The 22,596-nt window shown below is 44.2% G+C and overlaps 2 protein-coding genes across 4 annotated transcripts in view; one reads left to right on the top strand and one right to left on the bottom strand.

The window, feature by feature from the left end:
* Positions 1-8,463, top strand: part of jph3b (junctophilin 3b) — a 59,534-nt gene extending 51,071 nt beyond the window's left edge. For 2 of the 3 annotated variants that reach the window (XM_082957202.1, XM_014124408.3), the window contains 2 exons: positions 3,353-4,338; positions 5,984-8,463. In XM_082957202.1, the coding sequence (XP_082813328.1) occupies positions 3,353-4,338; positions 5,984-6,064 (1,067 nt within the window). In that variant the 3' untranslated portion in view covers positions 6,065-8,463. Of the gene's footprint in view, positions 1-3,346; positions 4,339-5,983 lie in introns of all 3 variants that reach the window. The other variant, XM_045688139.2, reaches the window with a different exon arrangement.
* Positions 8,464-12,839: 4,376 nt separating this feature from the next.
* On the bottom strand, positions 12,840-19,339 carry klhdc4 (kelch domain containing 4). Its single transcript, XM_014124403.3, has 12 exons — positions 19,120-19,339; positions 18,706-18,797; positions 18,294-18,372; positions 16,733-16,831; positions 15,326-15,462; positions 15,116-15,208; positions 14,748-14,910; positions 14,536-14,614; positions 14,193-14,401; positions 13,664-14,075; positions 13,453-13,572; positions 12,840-13,124 (listed from the first exon to the last, which is right to left on the bottom strand). Exons 1-12 carry the CDS (start codon positions 19,219-19,221, stop codon positions 12,949-12,951), a joined length of 1,761 nt encoding a protein of 586 aa, XP_013979878.1. The 5' UTR covers positions 19,222-19,339; the 3' UTR covers positions 12,840-12,948.
* Positions 19,340-22,596: the final 3,257 nt, after the last annotated feature.

Below are 22,596 nucleotides of genomic sequence, written 5' to 3' on the forward strand. Positions count from 1 at the left end.
CACAAAGACAGTCTTGAAGAGGGCACGACAATGCCTATTCCCCATCAGGAGACTGAAAAGATTTGGCCTCGGTCCTGAGATCCTTAGAAAGTTCTACAGCTGCACCATCGAGAGCATCCAGACTGGTTGCATCACCGCCTGGTATGGCAACTGCTCGGCCTCCGACCGCAACGCACTACAGAGGGTAGTGTGTATGGCCCAGTACATCACTGGGACCAAGCTTCCTGCCATCCCAGACTTCTATATCAGGCGGTGTCAGAGGAAGGCCCTAAATATAGCCAAAGACTCCAGCCACCCTAGTCATAGACTGTTCTCTCTGCTACCGCACGGCAAGCGGTACCGGAGCGCCAAGTCTAGGTCCAAGAGGCTTCTTAATTTAACAGCTTCTACCCCCAAGCCTTAAGACTCCTGAACAGCTAATCAAATGGCTACCCGGACTACTTGCATTGTAGTGGAGGTGGTGGTAGAGGTGGTGGTCACCTTTATCTGACGATTGAGGTCACGAGTGCACACAGACATTGGGCATACACCCAGCACTGGAAGTCTCTCATCTTCCGTAGGCCAAGAATTACCACTGAGTTGGTGAATGCCGTCAACCCAGTGTTCATTTTGTCAACAATAACTATGATGAAAAATGCTCGGCAACTACCTATTTTTCCTGACGAAAATGAATGATGATAACAAGACCAGATGCACTGAGAAATATGATAACTATTATCATTTACTTTTCATTTTGTTGACGAAAATGTAACGAGACTAGAATTCCACATGAGACCAATGGATTTTCAATTTGACATGAAGCTCCTTTTCATCTGTTTTGTCCAATCATAAGCATGAATCTCTTTGCAGAATATATAATGCATTCCTCTCATTGGCCGATAATGTCTTTCTGTTGCGCAGGTTGATTGAGTTGATCTGGCTCGTGGGCTAGTAGCCTAGTTAGTTAGCACAATGTTAGCTAAAGAAAGCTAGCGCTTTGTGGGTCTCGAAACAAAGAAAAGAGTGGCTCTCAACCGATAAGCAGTGAAGCTAGGACGGTTGGTCTTGTCAACGTGGCACTGTAGTGGGTTGAACTAAATGAGAGAGCGAGCTAGTAATTCTACCCTTCCAGGTAGAAAAGCTAGTCCGCAGGATAGTTAGCCTTGCGGCAAGCTAGCAGGTTAGCTAAGCCTTGCAGCTAAGCTAGCCAAGTCTCAGTAGCTAACCGTGAGACAAAGGTAAGAAAAAGCAGAAAAGCTCATTCTTACCTGAAACGAAAACTTTTGTTTTGGTAAAGTCACCCGACACAGAAAACCTGTGTTCGGCAGCGTAACCTCGCGGCACACCTGCGAACAGTTGAACAGGAAAACAGGCCAAGTCGTGCTGAGGAAAGTTTAAAGTAGGACTCTTCTGTGAGGAAGAGAGGTGAGAATGATCAGAGGGCGGGCAAGTCTCTCTTGATGATGGGGGGCTAACTTCATTCGCCACTCGTACCCTTTGCATACATTATTTGTGCATGTGTACATGATAAATTAGCCCATTGAGCACTGTGCTGAGTTATAGTTGGTTATGCTGTGCACTGTTAGAATTAGGGGTGACTCATGGAACCTTGGAGATCCTCAAGGACACCTGGAGTTCCTCAAGTAACCATTGCAGTCAATGGGTTCATATTTGCACCTTTGGTTAGTTGAGGGGTTCGTAGAGGAACCTTTAATGTTTCAATATAGCACAGGCTTCCTGGAGGAACTATTTTGCTGGCGCATGCAGAGCAATTTATTTAGCTGTTAGATTAGTTGTGCTGCCAGACTCAGAAGAAGATGAAAATCTGTGGTTTTCGGCGATGTCTTTATGGGATAGCTAGAAACTTGTACAAACAATTACCCATTCCTATATCTGAAGCATGCATGAGATTACTATCTCAATAGCAATATTAAGTAATACAACATTGGCTGTAAAGCCAATTATATTATATGACTGCTTATTCCAAAAAGTGATGGTAATAACTTTTGTTTATGAAGATTGATGACTGATGATTTGATTGGGTGTTGGCTTAGGTCGCTAGCTAGCTACAGTATCTTCAGCCTATCTTTTAGCTAGCTAGCTGCTCTCTGTAAGAGTAACAGCAGTAATATTGTAGTGGTGGCAGCCTATCAGAAGATTGGAGGCTTGGCTTATTGGAGGCATGGCTTTCATATAGTTATTTTTGTCCACCCGTGAAAGTAAATGTCATGCCTGTTCTGTTATACTATTATTCAAGGCCAAGCTTGTACACTATCAGTTCCGAAGACTTGTAAAGGCTTACATAAGTGAATGTGATACTAAGAGCCAAATAGCATTACATTTTTCAGATAGTTACCATTTTGTTAGTATTTTAACAAGGCTTCAGAACTGTCAGTATACAATCTTAACCTACATTGACAATACAACAGAACACATGAATAGGTATATCATTTACTGTCACAGGTGGCTAAAAACAACTATCTGAAAGCCACGCCAATATGCCACGTCTCCCATCTTCTGATCACAAAAAGGTTAGTGTTTGAACCTTTTCAGAGGGGTTCCTCTAAGAACCTTTTCAGAGGGGTTCCTCTAAGAACCTTTTTGAATTGAAAAGGTTCTCCCACCGTGGCAATTGTTTTGAACCCCAAAAGGTTCTTCAAGGGTCATTTTCTTCTATGCGTGTACTGTGATGTGTTGCAGAAGATAAAGATTGTGTAAGTGCTGTGACTGTCTGGGTGCAGATGTCTAGGAGACAGCAAGGTAAGGTAGGCAATGTAGAGAAATAGAGGGTTGATTAGAGTAACTGAGTAGAATGCTTAACCAGCTCCCGGTCTCACTCTGGTTCTGCTGACTTGAAAAGAGGCAGAGTCTAGTCTACAGACAGGACAAGGGTGGTCACGAATAGTCTGTCTAATTTAAAGAGGTATTACGTGCTGTGTGCATGATTGCATAATAGAATGGGGACGACAACTACACGCATCCCTGGAAAGGAAATTAGGTCATTTAATTAAAGTCAATGTGTGGGGTAATGGTTCCTTCCAGATGCACGTCCCTTTGATTTCCTTAACATTATACTGACATCATCTGGTTGACATTAGCAGTACAGTTGTTCATGGCATTCATGGGGTAAGTTGGTCTCGCCCATAAAGCAGATGTTGGACTACATGCATGCAAAACAGAGAATAGCTAAATAACTCTAAATCATTCACTTTGAAATGGAACTATGCCAATGTTTTGAAATGTGTCTATCCCAAAGTTGTGTGTCATGCTGTCCTGATTCTTTGTCTCTCTTCCTGTGTGTCTCTCTCTGTGTCTCTGTCTCTCTCTCTGTGTGTCTCTCTCTCTGTGTCTCTTTGCTGTTGGTCAGGAGTAGAGGTCCAAAGGCCAAAGCATCAGAACTCCAGTGAGAACGACATTGAGGTGATCTCCAGTGGCACGGGGCCAGACAGTCCTGAACTCTACATAAAGGGCACCACATCTCCCAACCTGACCCCTGAAATTAGCCCTGAGGCCAGCCACCCCTCCTCGCCCCCCTGCAGCCCCACCACCTCCAAGCCATACCGCACCAAGAACGCACGCTTCCTGCGGCAGAGTGCTGTGGACGACGCTGGGGGTGGTGGTGGTGGGGGCGGTGGGGGAGGGGGCAGTGGTGGCCAGGAGATCCAGGTACTGATGGAGGGCCGTGGAGGGGGGGAGTACCTAAGGGCCAACAGCTGGAGCGAGGACAAACGCTCTTCTAAAGAGGGCAGCAGGGGGGGCAGCAGGGGCAGCAGTCGCTCCACCACCCCCTCTGTCCAGGACGAGGCCAGGGGCCGCACCAACGGCCATAAGCACGCCTCCTCCAGTCACAAGTCTCGAGAGCATGGCTCGTCCAATCACAAGGCCTCCAGGGACCGATGGTCGGACTGCCCGTCGGCATCGTGGAGGTCCCAGCGGACGCACAGTGGTGACACGCGGCTGCTGGAGCAGGATGAGGAGAAGCTGAGCAACTACGAGATGGAGATGAGGCCTCTGCAGCCCATGGACTCCAACTCCCAGAAGCCCTATGGGTTGGGAGAGGAGCGCCATGGTCACAGTGGCGAGGCCCGCTCCCACACGCTGCAGAGACAGCGGCCTTCTAAGACCCGGGAGGCCAGGGAAAGGGAGGCGGCATGGCCGTCAGGAGCACGGGAGGGCAAAGAGAGAAAGGAGGGACCGGCCCCAGACTCAATGCAAAAGCTGGACAGTCTGAGCATGGGGGACAAGCTGGAGGCTCGGCCTCTGCGCAGGGATCTTACCCTCTCCCCCCCACAGAAATCCTCACCCATTGCACTAGAACACGACGACGACAAGAAACTAACCCAGCTCAAAGCAAACTCGGTAAGGACGCCTCCTCTCACCCACACATTCATAGCCACACTTAGTCATATAATTTGCTTGTGCACACATGCAGAAAATCACACACGCCTGAGTAACCACTTGCATGCAGATGTTAACTGCATTTACACAGCATTCAGACACAATTGTACTGTAATCAATGATAGAAGAGCTATGAATGTATCATCACTGTGCCATGTACAGACATAATAACAGAATGAACTCATACAGTAGCTATGTACAGTAGTAAGTAGGAGCATCCGGGGCCCTGGTGTAGTCTCCTTATAGGCAGTTGCTCTACACAACACAGACGCTATGGTTGGACACACTAACCTCCCACATCCCCTCCATCGCACCACACAGCCTCAGCTAGCTATCTCCCACTGCACCTTAGTAACAGCAGATTGGCAAAGTAGCTCCTTCCACAAAGCATCCCCGCATTGGCTGCCCCACGCTCTGTTGCTAGGAAACAGCTTATGCCTTGCTTCAGCAGTAGCCAATCAGTGGGCGTGTGATGGTGGGGGGGGGTTGCAGCCGCAGAGAGGCGAGTAATGCAGCTGACTTGTGTAAGACAGGTTCACATGAAACACAGATACATTCATGCATAAGCAGACACAAATTCTGCAAGTGATCGCGTTGTAGAACACTTTTGCACAAAGCTCTCCCCTATAATCTATTCCAGCAGCACAGTTAAACATACAGATATCCATGAGGATACTCCAACAGGGCACATGGAGCTAATGTCCACGTATCACACAGACAAATGGGATCAGTGAACTGAGCCATCTACACAACATGTCTGGCATGGAGAGTGCATCACCATAAAGACAGGGTCACTGGCATATGAAATGCATCAATTATACACAACGTACACGGGAATGATCATTCAGTTGCATGGTGTAGAGTAAACATAGCTGTTGTTCGAGGCTACCAATGAGCATGTGAATTACAGTTTAAAGTATTTTAGATGTCATATTATGGACTCAACTTAAGTAACTGCTTTGATAATTACATAGGTCATTTGTAATGCTCTTTCCCTTTTATGAGTGCTCCAGTCCTATACATTTTCCATGGCAGAGTTACAAAAGTCCATCAGTTAGATGTCCCTAATAGTCTGCTGTTTTAACATGCTGGCTCTCAATAACACTGAGAGACTCATTTACAGTACATGAAAAAGGCAGTATCTCTCAAATGAACCTAATTATACAGAGTAAATGCCAACATTAAATAAAGTATACATTAGCTGTGCCTTTGCTTTTGTGTGTGTACAGGTAGAGCTATGTGTGTGTACAGGTAGAGCTAAGTGTGTGTGTGTGTGTGTGTGTGTGTGTGTGTGTGTGTGTGTGTGTGTGTGTGTGTGTGTGTGTGTGTGTGTGTGTGTGTGTGTGTGTGTGTGTGTGTGTGTGTGTGTACAGGTAGAGCTAGTGTGTGTGTGTGTGTGTGTGTGTGTGTGTACAGGTAGAGCTGTGTGTGTGTGTGTGTGTGTACAGGTAGAGCTATGTGTGTGTGTGTGTGTGTGTGTGTGTGTGTACAGGTAGAGCTATGTGTGTGTGTGTACAGGTAGAGCTATGTGTGTGTGTATACAGGTAGAGCTGTGTGTGTGAAGTCTGAATTAACACGTTCTATTCTCTCCCTCCCTCCTCCACAGGGCTCCAGCTCAATTCTGGTCGTCATGGTGATTTTGCTCAACATTGGAGTCGCAATTTTGTTTATTCACTTTTTTATTTAAAACTGGATTGCCTATTAATTCCTATTATTATCTATGCTATTATTATAACATATTATGAGTATTATCATGACTATACAGCCCTTGGCCATTTGACACTATGTAAAGAGTACAGTAAGAGGATTAACAATATGGGGATAAAGCTGGTTCCCAATGCCCAGATTTCAGATAAGCAGTGATCTGCAAAAAAAAAAAAAAAAAAAGTAATTCTTTCTCTCCCTGACATTACCTGTTTTTCATCTTAAATCATTGTTTAAAAAAGGTTTGTAACTTATAATTTAACTTATTAATTTGCTCATGTATGATATATTCATTTAAATCATTTTTTATTCCTTACTTGCCTTTTCTCTGTTAATATTGCTGATGTTCTTTTGGTTTAGTTTGTTTGGAATGGTAGACTCAGATGAGCACTTCTTGTATAATGGTGTAGCGGGTCGAATGAGACAGGATATGATGTATCTAGTCTGGTTATGGCTGTGTCCACCTGACCTGGGTTCAAAAACTATTTGACATCATTTAAAATACTTTAGCTGTGCTTGATTGGTCTTGTCTGTTGCAATGGAAACAATAGAAAAGTCTGAAAAGTGCAAAACCCTGCCTACCTGGTGGTCGAGGCAGGCTAAAGCAAATGCTGAAATTATTTGAAAGATTTCAAGTAGTATTTGAACCCAGGTGTGTTGTCCACCCAGGTAATACAAGGTTAAAGGGATGGGAAACGGACCCCTGTCCTACCCACTGCCCTCCAAACCCTCCCCCTTCTCTCCCTCCTGACACGTTGTTACCCTTCCCAGTTATTAATTCAGTCTCTCATCCCCCCCCTTCCTCCCTTCCCGGTTGTCCCCTCATGACATCACGCCATATCCTGTTACCCCCTTTATTTGTTTCATGTAACTCTCCTTTTATTTAATACCACACCATGCTCCCCTGTTCCTACAACCAACCATTTTAACCAAGACTTCCCCAAATAGACCAGAGAATGTCCAAGCAAGTGTTTCATGAACAATGAAACACCATATATATAGATATGATTAAATAAAATAGGGCTACAAAAACACTTTTGCAACTACAGATCCTAGTTAGCAACAGGACATGTTTACAATCTGAAAAACCGGGATGACCAACACAAAATTGCCTCTAACAACTATAGCATCATAAAACCTATCTATGTTAGTAAACCTGTTGCAAATTTAGCAACTTGGGTTACCAAGATTGAGCCATGTGCAAAGAACGACTGTATATCAACTCTAATCTGTCTGCAACTGGAGTAGGAATAGTTTTGTCTGAAAGGGCTTCTAATGTGTAAGATTCTCTTTATAGTCAACATACAACAAAATGAACAAATTATCTAAAGGAAAGAACTCTCAAACACACACACACATTGTACAATACCATGTACACAACAGGTACAATACTCCCACACATACAGTGGTATGTGAATGATGATAAGCTATATTCATATAAAATATTGACATTCCAAAAAAACGTTCTCAATGTCTCTCTGGCCTTTAACGCACAGGTTGAACTTTATATGAGGACTAGCGCATAACATTCTGTCAGTTCTCATCTATCTGCTCCTCTGTCCCCTACAGAGCCGTTCTCTCTCTCGCTCTCTCTCTCTCTCTTTCTCTCTCTACAGTATCATGTCTAAAGGTTTCTACCCAAACCTTACCCCACACACCTGGTCTGGTCTGGAGGCACTGGCTGGTCGTACTGTAAGAGGCCTAGTGCAAGTTCAGAGACTGTTATGTTTAAAACTGCTGCTTTCAAAACAAATGATTTACCAAGACAGAAAAAAATAATATTTTTGAGCTATTTGCAAGACTTCTGAAAAAACGCCTACTGCCTTGTTTTATAAAGTTGAAAAAAAATATCTAAAATGCATGCTCATGTATGTTTTAGTTTTGTATAGATAAACCTTTTTGGGGAAAAATATAAATGTCTCCTCTAGCCCTCTACTGCTAATATTCCATCCTATTGTTTGGAAGATTTAGGCTTTTCTCCTCCTCCACCCAGATTTCTTTGTCGCTAAAACACCAAGGAAAATCTGATATATTTAGAACATTTATTAAGAGGAACATAGTAGAAAAAAAAAAAACTTTTCATCAGGAAATACAAGTTGGGGGCATAAACTAGTATTTCACTGCCTCTCAAATCTCATTCTTTCTCGCTGTCACTGTCCTCCAGCTCACTGCCCTCACTATCAGAGGGTGATCCTAACTGCTCCATTAGGATACTTTCGCCCATAGAATGTCGCTGTGTCCATTGCATGTGAATGTCAGTGGATATTTTGGCAAAAATATCCATATCCATCAAATTATATGTCTTTCATTGAGCATGATATTGCCCTGAAAAGTAGCCTAACTGCACAATGTTGCCCTGAGGCAACAAAATAAAAACTATATTTGTTTATATATATATATATATATATATATATATATATATATATATATATATATATATATATATATATATATATATATATATGTGTGTGTGTGTATATATATATATATAGTGTGTGTGTGTGTGTGTGTGTTCAAAACCTATCAAATATGCACCTTTACAGGTTCCTACACAAGTAGATATTTTTAATTGTCAAGTTCTCTCTATTTCAACATGCAAAAGAATGAAATATATTGTACACTTCAGTCACACCACGTGCTCAGGTTGCTCTGCTTCCTGAAAGAAGGTCCCTCCCCCAATTGATACATCATACCAACTTCTGCACCTCATTGGATTGTTTACAGACATGTCATCACATATTATCATAATATGGGGAGGGTGAGGGGCAAAAATATTTTCTGTTGCCTGAGGGCAACGATGTGCAGTAGAGGGCTAGTTTTGGAAGCAGTATAAGAGGGGAGTGGGGGGCTGCACATGTTTTTTTTATATAAAAAATAAATAAAAGTGGTACTTTACAGGCTTTGCCAAGTTGCTCTTAGTCCTGAGCCAGCAGAACCTTTCCAGATGTTGTCCAGTACTGTTCTGTGAAGCAGACTCTTCCATAGGGTAGCCTGGGCTTGCGCTACAGTACAGTACATTACAGTACATTACAAGAGCCAAACACAGGCTACTAGTCTACTGCATCCCACTGCTTCTCCAAGACAAAGCCCAAATCTTAGACGCAATGAAAACAAGAGAGAAAAAACAAACAGACAAACTAAGAGAAGTGTTTTGCTTTTTATTTTTTTTATAGCTGGCTAACTAACTCAAAGACTCTGAGATGTTTTTATAGCATGTCTGTAAGGGGCTTGTACTCCACCCCGATTCTCCTGGTCCTCCTGTAAGTGATCATCCGGTCTGTGTGTGCTCGCTCTTCTCTTCCTCCTATGCCTCTCCGTTTCTCTATCCAGCAAAGTTAAACAGAGCTGCCAATGTGAAGGAATGAAAGTTGGGGCCAAACGTGTGGAGTTTTATTTTTCAACAACGTTTGCTCCCCCAGTCTTGACTACATGAGTTAGTAGGTACTGTTGGAAACTGGACTGATACCGTTAGAGGGTTAAGGCATATTATGGGAAAGGTTTTACTGATTCAAAGAACAACGATGGAAAAGTGTTCCAGTGGCTGTTGATGATACTTAGAGGTGCAGAGGTGACGACTGGTTGATCTACCTGCTCCTGTGGTTTTTCTACCATTCTGACTGGAAGTACCCATCGCCCTGTGAGCCCATCGCATGCCCAAGCATGCCCAGTTCTTTTCTTCTCCTCCTCTCTTTTATTTCTTTACTTTTTGGGGGTCTGTTCGTTTTTGAGTTATGTGGAGAAAATAATGAAAGTGTTTGAAAGAAAACTCCTGGTTTGTGGTTATTGAGTCTTTGTCCTCCCTCCTTCTTCAAGTCTGATTTTACTCAGGTCTTCTTTCCATAATGAAAAAGAGTATTGAAGATATCAGAGATAAAATTCATTGAATGTGCGTGTGTATGCAGGTATACACTGCATATTGTTAAATTGTTTAAGGTGAACAACATGTTAGATACCAAAGTACAACAAAGACACAGGAGTAAACCAAGCTGCTACTTTAAACTGCAGCATTGGAGGGTGGGTCACCATGGCAACCCTGACTCCATCATATGAGGGGCGTGGTCAGACAGACGAGGGCGGGGTTTGTCTCCTGGTACCCATCTTCACAATGAAAGGGAGGGCAGAGAGAGAGAAAAGGCAGAGGAAAATGGTGTATCAAGTTCGACACACGTCCATTTCCCAGTCTTCCCTCTCTATGCCGTTTCAGTCTATATACTGTATGTTAACCCTTCCTCTATCCTATTCTTCTTTATTTCCCATGCTATTGCATCACCATTACCCAGAGAGAAAAAAAAGTCTTCCCCCTGAATAGATTTAAAATGGTACACTCCAGATACACAACTACAGCTTGGCTTGTAGGCTTCATGTCAATAACATTAGTTTGTGTGTGTAGCCTTCATGTTGCTACATCAGACAGCAAGACCACACAACAAATCCAGCAGAATGCAACTTACATACAAACTATATTCTTTAGCTTAGCTGGTATATAATGGCACAAGTACATAAGAACATATCCTAGTTGTATTGCTAGTATTGTCGTACCCCTGTCAACTCCCATTAACCCCCATCTCAGATTCTAGAACCACTGTCCTTTTCTCAGTGCAGTTCTCGGTCTGTCTTGTTGCGTCTCTGACTGCCTCCCCTGTCTGCTCATTGTCTGAAGGGAAGTTAAGCCAATTTCACCAGATTACTGTAATGAAATCACTGTGTGGAGTTTAGCTGTCCCACCACTAGAACAGGATGATGGGTAATTTCTCTAAATCTATTGGAGGAGGTAGAGAGGAGGTAGAGAAAGAGGTAACAGTCTGTCATGGACTCACCAAATATCTGTCCAGCTGGGTGTATGATCACAACTACTCACATAAAACACACAAACAAATGGCTATAAATTGAATTATTTGACTTATCTTGGAAACTGTATTAGCATGTTATGAGTCAGAATACTGGGCCGGAACAGCTTCAGTGCGACAACATTGAGAAGGGTTGATAATGATGATTATTGCACCTAGTCAGTCTAAAAACACCTAATATGGTATTATCAAATAGGAGAATACCAAAAAGATGAAGAAAACAGGCTATGAAATTATACAACTAACACTGACGTAGCCATGCGCTCTGAATGAGTCTCACTCTCACATGGGACCACTGACGAGGCTGTGACGATAACACTTCATGTGCTCCGACACGTCAGCAGCACTGGGCCCCCCAAAAAAGTATATTTTTAGTTATTTATATCGGTCTTTTTTACAGGATTTAAAATTAAAAAATGGGGTCGAAGGCAAATGAAGAAAGGAGTGAGGGAAAGAGTTGGAGACAGTCTGCAGCATCCCAGTAACCTCATCTATCTGCTCTCCATCTATTATTCATCCCTCATTCTTCATCCCTCATTCTTCTCAGGGCTGAGAAAATAGGTCACTCTGGGATAGATAGCTAGCTAGGCTGCGTTTCATTTGGAGGCACTGCTTTCCTCGTCCCTTATCTTGAAGAATTATCTGGCCTTAATGGCTATGTACTCCTATAATCTCCACCCGGCACAGCCAGAAGAGGACTGGCCATCCCTCAGAGTGTGGTTCCTCTCTAGGTTTCTTTCTATGGAGTTTTTCCTAGCCACCATGCTTTTACATCTGCATTGCTTGCTGTTTGGGGGTTTAGGCTGGGTTCCTGTACAGCACTTTGTGACATCTGCTGATGTAAAAAGGGCTCTAAAAAAATTGATTGATTGATACCTGACTACTCTTCTAAAGTATTTTCAGTGTCCTTTTCAAAATCACTCACTCGCTGAATCGTCCTCCCTCTGGAATATACCTTCCTCTCTCCATCTGGAGGAGAGGTAGAGCTAAAACGAAGGAACTGTTTTACCTTTAGCATACAGCAGGGGGAAGTTTGACTATGTGTGACCGCTGCACAGTGCAAGGTAAACAGTTGGGGAGCCAATGTACTACAGTATATGTTCTGGCAAAGCTTTGGTGTAAGTCGGCAGGGTAGAGTGGTTCAAATATGTCAAGAGTTGAGTCAACAACCTATTTTAAAGGCTAAAACATAATCTTCTTATCTTCAATACAACACTGGGAAAGACCAACCAGTACTTATCAAGTTGAGCCATTTTCAACACTAAACACATTGGCCATCACCTTTAAAAAGACTACAGACACTACAGAAGTATTATGGTTGGATGTTTAATGACAAATTGGTTTAGAAAACAATAATCAAAGGGGGTGAGCAATGACAAGGATTTTCTTACCATCTTCTTGAAGATATGAAACTAGAAACTAATTCCAAATACGATACAGTATACATACTGCAGTGTAGTCCAGCTGGCAAAACAGCAGCATACTGCCTTGCAAAGTTAGGCCTACTGTACAAAGGCATGGGGGGTTATGAGGGCAGAAAATGTTCACCAAGCAGAGAGATTATTTCATTGGCCTCTTCAGTTTAAAGCAGTGTTTTCCAACTCTAATAATGTGTCATAGGGAAGAATGAGGGTACTCATCAGTGGTTCCCAACTCCAGTCCTCGAGTACCCCCAACCGCGTACATTTATATTGAAGCCCCAAACAAACTAACCTGATTCAACTCATTGAGGTCTTGATGATTAGTTGAATCAGGTGTGCTTGTCCATGGTGTGCTGTTGGGGAGGAGTACTTGAGGACTGGAGTTGGGAAACACTGATGAGTACCCTCATTCTTCCCTATGATAAACTATCACTCTCACCTGTCCCCCCCCCCCCCCCCCCCCCCCCCCACACACACACACACACACACACACACACACACACACACACACACACACACACACACACACACACACACACACACACACACACACACACACACAGAGAAGAAGGCGGATACACATGCACATACACACTGGCTCACTGCTGGTCTTCATAGAACACCTTGGCCATGGCTATGCCCACTTTTTGCACCTTCGTGTCCTTAGCCTCTGGGCCCATGTTGGCCCGGGCCTGGCCTACCCAGTATTGCTCTGTACGACTCTGGAAGTCTTCCAGCGCCTCACCTGGCTGCACTGGGGGGTGACCCTCTTCATCTGTAAACACATACACCATACAGAAGAGTGTTACTGCTGGTGTCAACACTACTGCGACTGACATTGTGTTTAGACAGCACTGTCCCTTGAGGCTTTCTATAAGAGGCTTTGGCTTTGATGCAACCTGTTCACTGCTCTAGTGGAGAAGTACATTCTCTGATATACTACGGCTTTCAGCCAATCAGCATTCAGGGCTCGAACCACGCAGTTTATATTGTCTGATATACCACAGCTTTCAGCCAATCAGCACCATTGAACACATGAAGAGCAGAATAAAGTAGGCTTAGAAACATACACTGAAAAGAATAGAGGGATATTTCTCATTTACCTTGTTCGTCACTTTCTTCTTCAGATTCCTCCTCTTCGTCATCACCTCCTTTAGCCTCCTCTTCATCCCCCTCCTCATCGTCCTCTGAGTCAGACCAGTCGTCCAGCCACTCTTGGGTCTCTGCAGAGAGAAGGGGTCAGTGTGATCAGGAACATAACCTCCATCCCACAGAAACACACAGACAGAAAAGCCCAGTTTCCCTCTTACTTACTGGGGTCCATCTCGACCAGCACCTCCCACTGGTCCATCTTGTGGAGGTCCAGACAGTACAGGTCGTTGAGGGTGAACTGGCGGTCGCCCACCTCAAACATGCCCCCATACAAATACAGCTTCCCATATTTCACTGTTGCCATGGCGCTGGAGCGAGCACAGGGCTCGACAAGGATGGCCGAGGCACCTTCCTCACCTTCCTCCTCCTCTTCCTCACTCTCTTCCTCCGCCTGTGTCCCGGGGATTATTTCCTTGATGGTCATGACCGTTCCGTCTTCAGTGACGATCTCCTTGATGACCTCCACAGGTCCCTGTGCTGCTGCTCCTTCCTCCTCCTGACCCTCCCCTGACCCCTCCCCTGTCTCCCCTCCCTTCTTCCCCCGTCGACGCTTCTTCTTCTCCGACTTACAGCCCTGGACAAGGGGAGGGAAAAACAGGTCAACAACAATAATATTAACACAGTTGCTTACAAATGTCCAAGAAACATTATATTTACTGTATGTGCCAAAATGGAAGTTTCCAGAAATTACCTTGAGCTGAGCAGGGAACCAGCGGTGCTTGTTGATGTCATACAGGTAAAGGTCGTTGTAGAAGTCCCCCTCCAGAGTCTCATCTTCCTCCTCGTCACACACCCCTCCGAAGAGCAGCGCCCGGCCCGTGGGCCCCACAGCCAGGGAGAAGCCCGACCGGGCGGGTGGCTTGGAGCCTGAGGGACTCACCCGGGACCACAACCACTTCTCTGAAAGGGACAGGGAGAAAATAAACGTGAGGAACAATGTTATGTGAATAGAAATCCCATTGCCTCTCTGCCCTGCGTGTTATATGTCCAGGCTAGTCTGTAGCCAATAGTAAGTATAAGCCTGAGCATTATACCTTGTTCTTCTTTGCCATCTCTCTTGAGAAGAAACATGTCAGAGTGGATGGTTCCCTTTTCCACATCTTTCTTAGCTTTCTAAAAGGGAACAATAAAACACAACTTTGATTCAAATGTCATGGAGTCATTCAAAGACTTGCTGCATATCTCTCAATATCATATCAAATAACATGAGCAAACGTAAGAACCTGTTGAGTGCACACACACACACCACTTTGGAGTATCCTCCGTAGATGATAACCCCGGAGCCATCGGGTGTAGAGGTCATCTGGCAGGCTGAGCGAGGGGAGGGGCCGGTGCCGGAGGGGGAGAGGCGACTCCAGGTGAAGGAGTCCAGACTGAAGGCGTGTACATCGTTGTAGTAGATAAAATCCCTGCAAGATAAGAAGTACACTATCACCAAAATAATCTAGTTCATTTTGCATATTTCATGCAGCAGCTGTATCTAATATTGTGATAGTTTGACCTCCATGAAGCTAGCCAGAAGGTTCTCTTTCCTCTCCTCTTATTTCCTACAATTACGCCGCCTCTCACCTCTCCTTAACTGACACGATAGCTCCTCCCATCATCTCTCCTTACCTAGCACTTTCGTGGAAGCCTCCGAACACCAGCAACTGCCTCTTACTCAGGACCATACGATGTCCACTCCTACCGGAGGGGGCACCTGGAACCCTGGGTTACAGACACAACACTTGAACTCACACACACACTGACCAACAGGTTCATCTAGTAGCATCTCAAACATACGTTTAACCCACTATTACTACAACAGCAATATGGCTCCCTCACTTGATCTGCTCCCAGGTGTTTGTGGAGAGGTGAAGAACCCAGAGGTCTTTATAGTGGTAGAACTGCTCCCCGTCAGGAGACGCAAACTCCCCCCCAAACAACCACAGCTGCCCCCCTGCCTGGGGAACTACCACTGCCTGCAGAGAGAGAGAGAGAGAGAGAGAGAGAGAGAGAGAGAGAGAGAGAGAGAGAGAGAGACAGAGAGAGAGAGAGAGAGAGAGAAAGATGGAGAAAGTTGGAAGGGAGAGAGAGAGTTATCCGATAGATACCATCTATGTTGGCAATCTCTCAAATCTCTTCATCGCTGTATCAAAGCATAGTCTGTCCCCTGGTGTCCAAAAGGGAGAATGACAGAACAATGGACAGGCTGCCACCTGAGACCCGCAGTGAGAGAAATCACTCATCCACATCAGAGAAAAAGTTTAAAATTAAATGAAATGTGTCAGTAAAGGTGTGACATGCCTTTGAGTTCCCCAGAAGTAGAACAAAGGTGTGAAAACGTTACCCCGAGCTGTCTAAGTGACTAAAGAGTCAAGGTAGACTCCTGGAAGAAGGCAGGGGGGATCTGGTGAGCTCTGTAAAGTACAGGGATGCAAACTGGTGAAGGCCCAAAAAGTTGAAAAAAAATGTTTTGCACGGAAACACACGAGAAATCGATGGAAATGTTCTAAGTGGGGTTGTCTCTCTGCATTTAGATATATTCATACCGATACTATATATCAACCGTATACCCACTGTATATTTGTATATCTGCTCATTCTCTTATAGCTAGCTCTGACTTGTTAGTCATGCTTGTTCTTACAGGCGAAATGAAAAGATACCTATCCACTTTGCTCACCCTGGGAGCTGCTCTAATAATTAAACAAATGTAACAACAGAAACCCCATGACGGTCTGCACACGCCAACCCGCCATCACGGCTAAATAACAGTTTAAAAACTGATGGAGATGCGCATAAAGAACGGCCGGAGAGAAGCAGCTGAGTAGGCTAATGGCTGGTTAGGGGGATACGGCTGACTGCTCACATCTGTCACACGTGATATTGGATGAAGCACTCATTCTGATATAACATATCTGACATCACGCTCTGAACTCCGTCTGATATTCAATTTGTAGGACACGTAGGGTAAAGATGCATCCTGTACTTGTTAATTTAGAGAGAGAAGGCAGTAAACGCAGAGGGAGAAGATCTGTTTGCGCTCTCTCTTTTATAGCTTAATGTGTGATACACTCTACGTCTGCACACTTTGCGTCAGATCCGCCCAACACCTTCCTTTTAAGGATCTACACATTTCACGTGGATGACCTATTTTGAGATCAAAACGGCGAATATCGTCAAAAAGAGAGATGTTTGCATCCCTGAAAGAAAACAGGGGTGGTTGGAGGTTGAAAGGAGGTACATAGTTACCTGGTGAGCACAGCGTCGTGGAGGAGGGTTGGGGATGTCTGACTTCACCCAGGTGTCCTTCTTTATGTTATAGAAGAACAGGTCATTGTAGAGGTACGTCTGAAAGGAAGAAAATTAACCCACTGTCAACCCTATTCATCCAAAGTCGATAAGGACTCATAACAGACAAAAAATTATTCATGTAAATATATGAATACATTAATAAATATATGAATATAAAGGCTCCTGAGTAGTGCAGCAGTCTAAGGCACTGCTTCTCAGTGTTAGAGGCGTCACTACAGACCCTGGTTTGATTTCAGGCTGTATCACAACCAACCGTGATTGGGAGTCCCATAGGGCGGCACACAATTGGCCCAGCGTCGTCCTGGTTAGGGTTTGGCCGGTGTAGGCCGTCATTGTTAAATAAGAATTTGTTCTTAACTGACTTGCCTAGTTCAATAAAGGTTTAATAAAAAAATAAAAGGTGTTCAACGTACACTATATATACAAAAGTATTTGGACACCCCTTCAAATGAGTGGATTTGGCTATGCTGACAGGTGTATAAAATCAAGCACACAGCCATGCAATCTCCATAGGTTAACATTGGCAGTAGAATGGCCTTACTGAAGAGCTCAGTGACTTTCAATGTGGCCCCTTCATAGGATTCCACCTTTCCAACAAGTCAGTTCATCAAAATGCTGTGCTGTTATTGTGAAGTGAAAACATCCAGGACCAACAACGGCTCAGCCGCGAAGTGCTAGGGAAGACAAGCTCACGGAACGAGACTGTAAGCTTGAGTGCTGAAGCGCGTAAAAATCGTCTGTCCTCAGTTGCAACACTCACTACCGAGTTCCAAACTGCCTCGGGAAGCAACATCAGCACAAGAACTGTTTGTCGGGAGTTTCATGAAATGGGTTTCCATGGCCAAGCAGCCGCACACAAGCCTAAGATCACCATGCGCAAGTGGTGTAAAGCTCGCCGCCATTGGACTCTGGTGCAGTGGAAATGTGTTCTCCTGAGTGATGAATCACGATTCACCATCAGGCAGTCTGACAGACGAATGCATAGTGCCAATTGTAAAGTTTGGTGGAGGAGGGAAAATGGTCTGAGGATGTTTTTCATGGCCCCTTAATTCCAGTGAAGGGAAATCTTAATGCTACAGCATACAATGAAATTCTAGACGATTCTGTGCTTCCAACTTTGTGGCAACAGTTTGGGGAAGGCCAAAGCGAGGTCAATACAGAAATGGTTTGTCGAGATCGGTGTGGAAGAACTTGACTGGCCTGCTCAAAGCCTTGATCTCAACCCCATCGAACACCTTTGGGATTAATTGGAATGACGACTACGAGCCAGGCCTAATCGCCCCCAACATCAGACCTCACTAATGCTCTTGTGGCTGAATGGAAGCACATACCTGCAGCAATGTTCCAACATCTAGTGGAAAGCCTTCCCAGAAGAGTGGAGGCTGTTATAACAGCAAAGGAGGGACCAACTCCATATTAAAGCCCATGATTTTGGAATGAGATGTTCGACGAGCAGGTGTCCACATACTTTTGGTCATGTAGTGTATATGAATTGTACCTTTTTGCCATTGAAGAACTCGCCTCCAAACAAGATCAGCTCATCCTTGTCGGGGTGTGCTGACAGAGAGGCGTTCAACCTGAGTGATGAGACAAACAGGATACCACTATCAAATCAAATCACATTTTATTGGTCGCATACAAATATTTAGCAGATGTTATTGCAGGTGTAGCAAAATGCTTGTGACACCTGGCTCTGACTTGAGTTGCCACACCTAACACCAGGCTCATGTTCAGTAGGCACGAAACAGCAAAGGTTTTGAAATTGAAAAAAATCTAAAACGAGACAATTCTTATTGTACAAGATCAGCCATAGTAACTCCCTGGTTTCAACACATTTTCTCCCGTTTTGTGCCCATTGAACACGAGCCAGGTCAACACCTATCAACATCTAGGACAGAGTAGTGGGTCACCTGGGTGAGGGGGGCGGGCAGGCGGTCTCCACAACTGTTGTCTTCTTTGCATCCAAGGACTGAAACTCAGCTATCAGCGCTGCCAGGTCCTCCTGTACCAATGCCAAAGGAAAACAACACAGCAGTGAAAAGTTGAAACTATTCACTCTGTACAATGCCTGTCAGACAACGACACTAACGTCATGTGATTGAGTAGAAGTTAATTGACTTGGAATTTTACACACACACACACACACACACACACACACACACACACACACACACACACACACACACGATTTTATGCAATAAGATGTTATGCTATAAAGACATAGCTATGTCTCTGTTTTAAACTGTAATGTACTGTAGAGCTATCTAGCTAGCTAATGTTAGTAGCTAGCAGTTGAAAGGGGAGACAGACATGCCTATCGTTACCTCTTCTCGTTTGGACCGCTTTGAAATCTTTTTATCCATTTTGGCTGCTGTCTTCTCTGCTCCTTTCACTTTCTTTTGCTCTTTTTTACCCTTTTTGCCCATTTTTACAGGACAGTACTAGCTACAGATTAGCTTTGAATCAGTTGTTGAATCAGAACCACATGGAAATTGTCTAACTAAATAAACTCACATGTACTTCCACAGACAAGCGCGGTTCACTTCCGGCAACAACAGCGAAGTGACATAGAAACATGTCAATACAATATGAAACAGTGCCACCTGTTGGACTGGGTGTAGTACTAGCTCACTCCTAGTAAAATAAGAAGCAGGTTTAGACTCTAGAAATAAATAGTTAGTTCGTGAAAAACTGTAAATCTAAAGGAATATCAACTTGGAAAGTGTAGGCTAGTTCTGTGGACCAGTGATCTGGGAAGTATTGCAAATGTTATTTCACACAATGAGTTCAGTAGATTATGCTACATTTAAAGAAATTGTGTTTCAACTCATATTTGTATCATGTAAGACATAATGCCTGGTATTGTAAAGAAGTATCTTAAAGGGCACGTAAAAGGATTAAGCTTATTGTTTTTAGAGAGGACAAGCCTGTTGCATGTTGTAACATAATTAATTGAGCTGGTCAGGAGCGTCCCAATCACTCATGTAGACTACATATTCCTCCTGGTGGTGTATAATTTAACATCACCGCAAATTGATGAAACGAGCGTCAGTTTACTGTTGAAACCCTGTGACAGGCATAGACCACGTGCACCCGGCAGGCTTCATGTATGGCTCTCACACAACGTGTCTAATCTTGATGCTGTTTTTGGCCACTGCCTTCCTTGGTTTCCCTTTGAGTCCTGCCCTGATCTACAGTTGTAGCATTGAGGTATAACAAGTTAATTCTGGGAACATCACCTTAAGGAACATGGTCAGTATGTCAGCATGCACGTGGAAGTTAGCTGATAGGATGGTTGGTCAGACACATTAGGCAAGTAGTACCGGTTCATCAAGTCTGACATCAACCGCTTCTATCCCCAAGCAATACAACTGATAAATAGCTAATAAAATAGCTACACGGACCAAGTTTATCTTGTATCTATACTGACCTTTTATTTCAATATTTGCACTGTCTCTATGCCCACTCACAGGGCCCTACACACCTACACACTATTCCATGCCTTGTTCACCCAGAGGGATGGCAACCGATAAAATAAGACAAGAGGGAGAGCGGATATGCTGTCTTTCGCCCCTGGCTGAAACCTGACAAGGCTCTGAGAGTAGAGACTAAAGGGCTTTACACAGTCTAAGCAAAGCGAGCTGACGGAGTCCCTTTGCATTGCATTCCAAAAATTCAGCCGCACAAATGTACGTAGAAATAGGTAGAGAGCGATGCAAACAAACCTTCATCTGCTCCATTTGCTGTGTAAATGTAATGACTGTGTAAAGACTGTAAATTAAGGGACGATGGCACTTGGGAGAAAAGTGCAGCTCCTCCATTTTCCCATGTGAGCAAGGCCACAAAAGTGAGCAGCTGCACAGTGATATAAAAAAAATGCGCCGTGCCTCCCCACTGCCTTTTCAGACGGAAAGGAGGAAGAATGGCTCACTTTAAACCCAAGAGAGAGAGGGTAAGGCAGGGAGCCGTAGGCTTTGCTCGCTATCTTCTTCCGCTGCCAGTGCTGCGTCCTAGGAGAGCGGACATGCTGAGTCTAAAGAGCTCTACACGGTCTAAGCAAACGGAGCAGACGGAGGTCCGTTTGCATCGCGTTCCAAAAATTCAGCCACACAAACGTACGTAGAAATATCTAAAGAGCGACGCAAACGCACTTCCATCTGCTCCGTTTGTGTAGACAGTGTAGCACCTGTGCAGCAGCTCACTTTCATGGCGTTGCTCACATGGAAAAATGGAGGAGCTGCACTTTATCCCCAAGTGCCATCATCCCAAAGCCAGCTTGTTGTTCCATCACGGTTGTGAGGCTGGAACGAGCTGCTGGAACCAACAGGCTGTGCCTTCTTTCTTACGTACAGTGCATTCGGAAAGTATTTAGACCCCTTCACTTTTTCTACATTTTGTTGCTTTACAGAATTATTCTAAAATGGATGAAATAGTTGTTTTACCTCATCAATCTCCACACAATACCCCATAATGAAAAAGCAAAAACAGGTTTTTAGAAATTGTTGCAAATGTATAATTTTTTTTGTTAAAGGAAATAACATTTACATAAGTATTCAGACCCTTTGCTCAATACTTTGTTGAAGCACCTTTGGCAACGATTTCAGCCTAGGGTCTTCTTGGGTATGGCAGCACAGCTATTTTCAGGTCTCTCCAGAGATGTTCACTCAGGTTAATATGCGGGCTCTGGCTGGGCCACTCAAGGACATTCAGAGACTTGTCCCGAAGACACTCCGGCGCTGTGTTGGCTGTGTGCTTAGGGTAATTGTCCTGTTGGAAGGTGAACCTTCGCCCCAGTCTGAGGTCCTGAGCACTCTGCAGCAGGTTTTCATCAAAGATCTCTCTGACTAGTCTCCCAGTCCCTGCCGCTGAAAAACATCCTCACAGTATGATGCTTCCACCACCATGCTTCACCGTAGAGATGGTGCAATGTTTCCTCCTGACGCTTGGCATTCAAGCCAAAGAGTTCCATCTTGGTTTCATCAGACCAGAGAATCTTGTTTCTCATGGTCTGAGAGTCTTTAGGTGCCTTTTGGCAAACTCCAAGTGGGCTGTCATGTGCCTTTTACTGGGGAGTGGCTTCGGTCTGGTCACTACCATAAAGGCCTGATTGGTGGAGTGCTGCAGAAATGGTTGTCCTTCTGGAAGGTTGTCCCATCTCCAAAGAGGAACACTGGAGCTCTGTCAGAGTGACCATCGGGTTCTTGGTCACCTCCCTGACCAAGGCCCTTCAACCCCGGATTGCTCAGTTTGGCCGGGCGGCCAGCTCTAGGAAGAGTCTTGGTTCCAAACTATTTCCATTTAAGAATGATGGAAGCCACTGTAACTTTGGGGATATTCAATGCTGCAGAACTTTTTTGGTACCCTTCCCCAGATCTGTGCCTTGACACAATCCTGTCTCGGAATTCTACGGACAATTCCTTCGAACTCATGGCTTAGTTTTTGCTCTTACATGCACTGTCAACTGTGGGACCTTATATAGACAGGTGTGTGCCTTTCTAAATCATGTCCAATCAATTGAATTTACCACAGTTGGACTCCAATCAAGTTGTTGAAATGGAAACAGGATGCACCTGAGATCAATTTCGAGTCTCATAGCAAATGGTCTGAAAAATGAAAATAAGGTATTTCGTTTTTTTATCTTTTATAAATTTGCTAAAATGTCAAATAAAAAATCTGTTTTCGCTTTGTCATTATGGGTTAATGTGTGTAGATTGGTGAGGAAAATGTTTTATTTCATCAATTTCAGAATAAGGCTGTAACTTAACAAAATGTGGGAAAAAACACTACTGTCATACGGCGGT

Source organism: Salmo salar, chromosome 10 (genome assembly GCF_965601325.2).
Source record: "Salmo salar chromosome 10, fSalSal1, whole genome shotgun sequence".
In the NCBI taxonomy this organism is placed as follows: domain Eukaryota; kingdom Metazoa; phylum Chordata; class Actinopteri; order Salmoniformes; family Salmonidae; genus Salmo; species Salmo salar.

Excerpts from the sequence above, each read along its gene's own strand:
- klhdc4 (XM_014124403.3), bottom strand. The coding sequence starts at position 19,221 with ATGGGCAAAAAGGGTAAAAAAGAGCAAAAGAAAGTGAAAGGAGCAGAG. Across the intron at positions 18,373-18,705 it reads TGCCCGCCCCCCTCACCCAG|GTTGAACGCCTCTCTGTCAG; the intron begins GTGACCCACTAC and ends CTCATCACTCAG. Across the intron at positions 14,076-14,192 it reads GGTTCCCTGCTCAGCTCAAG|GGCTGTAAGTCGGAGAAGAA; the intron begins GTAATTTCTGGA and ends CCCCTTGTCCAG.